This window comes from Perognathus longimembris, chromosome 19 (genome assembly GCF_023159225.1).
Source record: "Perognathus longimembris pacificus isolate PPM17 chromosome 19, ASM2315922v1, whole genome shotgun sequence".
In the NCBI taxonomy this organism is placed as follows: Eukaryota; Metazoa; Chordata; class Mammalia; order Rodentia; family Heteromyidae; genus Perognathus; species Perognathus longimembris.
Window position 1 is genome coordinate 22,999,767 of NC_063179.1, and position 6,913 is coordinate 23,006,679.

The 6,913-nt window shown below is 37.3% G+C and overlaps 1 protein-coding gene across 1 annotated transcript; it reads left to right on the top strand.

Annotated features, from left to right (window-relative positions):
- Positions 1–335: 335 nt before the first annotated feature.
- On the top strand, positions 336–1,179 carry LOC125367694 (centromere protein K-like). The gene is made up of 2 exons (XM_048368391.1): positions 336–775; positions 882–1,179. Exons 1-2 carry the CDS (start codon positions 402–404, stop codon positions 1,177–1,179), a joined length of 672 nt encoding a protein of 223 aa, XP_048224348.1. The 5' UTR covers positions 336–401.
- The last annotated feature ends 5,734 nt before the right edge of the window (positions 1,180–6,913 follow it).

Below are 6,913 nucleotides of genomic sequence, written 5' to 3' on the forward strand. Positions count from 1 at the left end.
TCCTCAACATTGGCAAATTTATTGGCACAAAGCTTATGATCATCTCTCACACCAACAAAACAAATGATTTAAAAATCCTACCTGCTTAGGGCCTCACACGCTTGATTTTCTCTCCTTTTCTGTGGGCAGAAAGGCAGGCAGGGTTTCTCTGAGTTGAGTTTTCCATTGTTTGATTTCACATTGTTACTCCAGGTTTCTTCTTATGATGTTGTTGTAATGAAGCAGTGTTAAAATTCATCTTTTAACATTATTATATGGGAACGAGCAGCACGTGCCCGGGCCGAAAGGCCGTTAAACAGGAGCCTCGGAGCCCGGGCCGCCCCTGTTTCCCAAATGTTCCATTCTGCTCGCGGGGTGCAGGGTGCGGTTTTTCCTATAAGGCTAAGAAAATCCTCAAGGACATGTCCGTGGTCGAGCAAGATCTGGATCCAGATAGTACTACAGGTACAGAATTTGTTATAGATTCTGAAGAAGAACGTATTAAAGAATGTGAAGAAATGTGGAAAGATATGGAAAATTGTCAGTATAAATGGTCGCTTATTGGAACTGAGACACTCACTAATTCAAATGCTCAGCTATCATTACTGATGATGCAAGTGGAATGTTTGACTTCTGAACTCAAGCAATGGCAAAGTGAAACACCTGAAGTAATTCCTCTGACTGATGGTGTTCTAACGACATTAGGGAAGGAAGAGTTACAAAAACTGAAACATGATCTTGAAATACTACCCACTCTTCAGTCAAAGAATAAAAAGTTAAAGGAAGACATTGAAAGAGAGCAGCAATGGATGGACGAGCAGCAACAAAGTATTGGAAACTCTTACTACAATCCACAGTGAACTGGAAAGCCAGGGTAAGAAGCATTCTAAATCCAAGTTTGTAATTGCTAATGAGATGAAAACAAAAATTCTCAGTATAAAAGAATTTAAGGAGAAATTCTTCATTGCCCTGGGTGAGTTTCTGGAAGACCATTTTCCCCTGCCTAGTGGAAAAACTAAAAGGAAAAAGAAAAACATTGAATCAACTGCAGAGCTGATAACATTGAATGAGATTATAGAGACTCTTATAAATGGAATGTTTGATATTCCGCATGATCCCTATGTCCAAATTAGTGATTCCTTTTGGCCACCGTATGTTGAGCTGCTGCTGCGCAATTGGGGTTGCCTTGAGACGTCCTGAAGATCCAAACCGAGTGAGACTGGAAGCCTTTGGTCAGTACAAGGATGAGCTCTTCTCATACCATAAGGAATCTTGTTATCCAGAGACAAAGGAAGCACAGTACCGTTTGAATAAGCCAGGAGCAGTAAATAGCTCGTCGTTCCCATTCCTCCTGCTGGTTTGTTAGGCAGGGTCTTTCCGTGGAGCCAGGCCGGTGTCCATATGGACTCCAGCTCCCGTCTCTCTAGTGCTGGTTGTGGTGTGCGCCACCAAAGCCAGGCTGTCGATCTACCTTAAAACTTAAATAACACGTACTGCCAACTGTTCATTTTTAAAGTGATTTTTTTTTTTACTCATTCAGTACTTTGATGTTTTCAACTGCAAGTGAAAAATACTATAGGCTGTATTTATGTACTTTATTTAAAGTTCTTTGAAAAGTTGTAAATCTGTGAAGTTGCTAATATTTTTCTAGACTTGTTATATTGGAAGCTATTGGCTCATGCCTACAGGCTGAGATCTGAGGATCCCAGACTGCAGCCAGCCGAGTAGAACTTTATCTCCAAGTAATTAGCAAAGCCAGAACTAGAGGCATGGCTCAAGTAGTGGGGCACCAGCCATATTGAAAAGGCTTCAGGCCTTGAGCTCAAGCCCCAGAACAGTATTGCCCGCCCCTCCACCCCCAAAAAAAGAAAGGTCATTTAATTTGGAGATTTTTTTTTTCTTGTGGTGCTAGGTAGCAAACCAGGACCTTGTCCGAGGTAAGCAAGCACTCAACTACCCATCTCAGGAGATAGTTTTAAACTTGAAATCATATCCAACTAGAAAATATAGTTTAAAAATATTGAGCAAATCTGTTTCATATATTTTTTTTCCTATGATTGTTAAAAATTGGCATATGGAAAGCTAATAGGTAAAGCTGCCATGAAATTTTTTATTTTGTACTAAATACCAACTGGTAATATAAGTTAATACCCTCATTTTTCTGCTAATTATTACCAAGAAAATTGTGTTGAAAAATTATCAAAATCAAGAGACAAATGATAAAAAGACAAACCAATGCAACAGCAATACTTAAAAACTGTATGGTGTAAGCCAACTGCACAACTCATGGCAGGGATGGAGAGGGGAGGCAAAGGAAAAATAGGAAGGAGGTAACAAGTGGATAAGAAATGTATGACTGCCCTATGTATGAAACTGTAATCCCTCTGTACATCACTTTGACAATAAAGAAATGAATAAAATTTTAAAAAAACATTATTATATGGTTCTTCCTTATCTTGATATGATTTTACTTATATGTCAATATCAAGCTATCTTTTTATTATCAAAATAAATTCCACTTGATTTCATAGGATGATGTTTTTGATATACTGTTGAATCTGATTTGGTAAAATTTTGATAATTTTTATATGTATGTTTATTAGAGATACTGGTTTATAGACTAGTATCTACAATGTTTTTAATTGGTCTATAGTTACATCTTTTTCAGATTTTGCAATCAAGATTGTGCCATGATGGTGAAAAGAAATTGGTGAAATGCCTTCCTTTTGCATCACTTTGAATAATTGGCCTAAATTTTGTATTATTATTTTATTGTCAAAGTAATGTACAGAGAGGTTACAGTTGTATATGCAAGGCAGAGAGTATAATTCTTATCAAAGTTTTTACCACCTCCTTCATTTTTCTCCCACCCTCCCCTCGAGTTGTACAGTTGGCTTACAGCATATTGTCTCAAGTATTGCTGTTGCATTGGTTTGTCTTTTACCCTTTTTCTCTCCATTTTGGTGTTTCCCTACCCTAGTTCCGATAAACGTACATACAATACCCATTTGTACCAAAGTCAGTTACAGTGACATCAGGGGTAATACCATAGGGAAGAAAGACAAAAGAAAAAGACATAATTTCATAGGGTACATTGGAAATAACAACAAAAATAAACCACTTATTTCCAAATCTTCTATTTCATTTCACTTAGGATCATCTTATGTGATCGTACGTACATTGCTACTGAGCTATTGTGCTCTTCTGCTAGGACTATTCCAAACAAGTACTAATTGTTTCCAATGAATGAAACATAGAGTTTATGTTTCTTTGGGTCTGGCTCGCTTCACTTGGTATGATTTTTTCCAAGTCTTCCCATTTCCTCAGGAATGGGGCTAAGTCATTCTTTCTAGTAGATGGATAGAATTCCATTGTGTATATGTACCACATTTTCTTGATCCATTCATCTACTAAGGGGCATCTGGGTTGGTTCCATATTTTAGTGATGGTAGATTGTGCTGCAGTAAACATAGTTTTACTGGTAGCTTCAGTGTGATCTTGTGGGTAAATGCCCTGGATGGAAGAAAGACAGCCTCTTTGAAGAGGATGCTTTTTTTGCTTTTTTTCAACTGTTTTTTTGTTTTGTTTTGTTTTGCTTTTCGTTTTTTGTTTTTGTTGCATTCCCATAAGCTATTTGGAGCCAATCATCACTTTGTTGGGAGATTTTTTCATTATGGGAGATTTTTAAAAACTGTTTCTTCAGTCTGTTTATATTTTATAATGCTATTATGTTTATATTTTATATTGGTAGGTTGTATGTGTCCAGAGATTTATTGACTTCTCCTATGTTTTACCATTGCTAAATTGTTCATAGTCATTTCTTAAGCCCTGTTGTATTTCTGTAATACCAGTTGAATTGACTTTTTTCCAAAACTAATTTTATTTGTTTTATATTTTGATTTTCCCCTACTTTTTCTTCTTCATTATGTTTATATTTTCCAAAAATTTTGCTATATGCAGTTAGTGCTATAAACCACCTTCTTCCTTTTGCTTTAGCTATACCACAGAGGATTTAGTTCATTGTCTTTTCATTTTGATTTGCTTCAAGAATATTTTTAAATCTTTGTGGGATTATATGTGTTTCTTACAATGAGAATATATTAATTTGTAAAGAGGAAGAAAACATCATTTTCTGCGAGCTATGATTCATTATAAAATTATCGTTTTCAAATACTACTGTAGGCCACAAATATACTAATGTGTTTACTTCTGATTTTAATTAATCATAAACATGAAATTGGAAGCTTGTAGATCTGAATAAGAGATTAGCAATGTTTGTACTGGAAACTATATGTAAAAGCATAAAAATTGAGCTAAAGAGCTTTAGTGGTATGAGATGAATCTCTGGGAAGTTTGTTATTTCTTTACATTTCACCTGCCATTGTTACCTTGAGTTCTAGAATAAAGTTCCATATGGGGCTGAATCTATGCATATATATATGGTAATTATAAAAAGTGTAATTTGAAAATTATTAAGAAGATTCAATCATAGTTTCTACTCTTTCCATGTCTGAAATGCAAAAGGAGGACATTTTATCTTCAAAGACATTTATTTATCTTGGAAATTAAACACTGGCACATGATAGGTGAATGAATAGATGAATGAAACACCATGAAGCCCCTAACAATAATCCATTCTCTAAAATGCAAACATCTTTCCAAGGGTTTGACATTAGAATGATGTCTAAGAACAAGTAACATACCGGATTGATTTCCCTGTTCAATAGTGTGATTCAAGCAGGGTCAAACCTGGATTTTGTACCAGAATTCTGATTGAGTTCTCTACTGTACAGTTTGGGCACTGAAGGGTTAAACCTGGAGCCTACACCAGAATTCTGATTGACATGCCTCTGGGTGTTTCAAAGAGGTTACAACTTCTAGAGTTACAGACATTAAGAGGGGGAGACAGTAATAGTAGACAATGGGATCTGAAACTGAATTTAGCTGAGCATAAGTCCTTATAGAATGCAGAAATCTAGTGGAAGTATATTAATATGAAAGGAAGATTGCAAATTATAGATCCTACATTATGATTACCAAATGCTTTATGCCCCCTATAGTCTAAAAGGGCACTTTTCTACATTTGTGGCTGCATTCATCACACCTAAAGTAATTAATGAAATCCATTACAATTCCTTGCTATGACAAAAAAAAAAACCATGAAGCAGCTGTGGCAGACCACAATTTGGTATTTTTCTGTATTCATTTATTTATTCAACCAGACATTCATATAATTACTGATTACAGTCTGTTCTCCTTATCCTTGAGTTCCATTTCTGCAAATCTGGCAAGTGATCAAAAAGTTTTTACAAACATTTCAGAAAATTCTGAAAAGCCAGGCTTGAATTTGACAAGCCCCAAGCACACCACACTAAATGCATTGAAAAGTACTGCCTTGTTAGCATGTGCTCCTACAGACTCCCACCAGCTCACAGCTCCTCTATGGCCCCAACACTCACTGCTGAGTAGTAGTGTTCACCTTGTGTCATCATCCACTGGGTAGTATAGCCTACTGTGGCTGCATCTGAGCCAAACATATGCACTTCAATCCCTTTTGCTCCTCAGTTACCCTACTACACTGCTTTTAGCCCTAAGTCCTGAGGTCATAATACCTTTTTTGTTTTTCAGAATGATCCAGGATCATAATGTCTCACTGATCACTTTGAGGACTGTGGATCAATGGTAATAAAAGCTCAAAGGCAGGGAATTCTGGTAATTATGTCTGGGCACCTACAGAAGGGGCTGAGGACTGGCCCTGCCTTGTGTTCCAGCAGGAGGGCAGAAGATCTGACCTAGTTACAGAAGGATGCTGGGCTGAGTGTGGTTAATAAGGAATCTGGCTCACAGGCTTCCCTAGGGCTAATCCCAGAAGAAATTGATCAGGGAAATTCCCGGTGTTTGCCCAGAGAAATCCCAATAAATCAAAGAAACATAATAAATTAAAGAAACATAAATCCAGAAAGCATATTTGCATGTATTATTTGTCATCCCTCTTTGTGGCTGCCCTATTTTAGACAGAACTGGGAGCACCATTTGTTGCATACTGATCTGTGTTCGAGACTTTTCCAAGTTTCTGTAAGCTTTCTATGTAATATCATATTTAGTGGGAAGATGAGGACAAAACAGAGAAAATGCAGTTCAGATACTATACCTAAACCACCTACAGACTGATGATAATTATTTTAGGATAAAATAACAATTATCTATAATAGGCAGGCCCTGGTGGCTCATACCTGTAATCCTAGCTACTCTGAATGCTGAGATCTGAGGATTATGTTTCAAAGACAGCCCTGGCGGAAAAATCCTCATGAGACCCTTTTCTCAGATTAACCACTCAAAAACCAGAAGTGGAGCAGTGGCTCAAATCATATTATGCTAGCCTTGAACAATAGAGCTCAAGGACAGCACCCAGACCCTGACTTCAAGCCCCATGATGGACAATAGTAGATGGAGGGGGAGGAGGAGGAGGGGGAGGGGGAGGTGGGAGGGGGAGGGGGAGGTGGGAGGGGGAGGGGGAGAAGGAGATGATGTTGTGGGTTTGGATAAGCCGAGATGTTAGATATTCTTCTGCATCTGTTGCTTGTGCTTCTAATCAGTGACTATATAATTATAAAGATAATCATATGCTGATAAGACAGTGAAAATATATACTTAAATATAAAAGCCATCTAGGCCCAAAAGTCAAGTATTGTGAATATTCAATAAATACATCAGTGAAGACAAACATCTGGTATAAAAATATTAGTAAGTAGCTGGGCACCAGTGGCTCATGCCTGTCATCCTGTTATACTTACTACTTAAGAGTCTGAGATCAGAATCACTATTCAAAGACAGGCAGGGAAGAAAAGTCCATGAGATTCTTATCTCCAATTAACAACCAGAAAACTGGACCTGGCACTATTGCTTAAAATGATAGAGCCAAAAGAGCTCATGG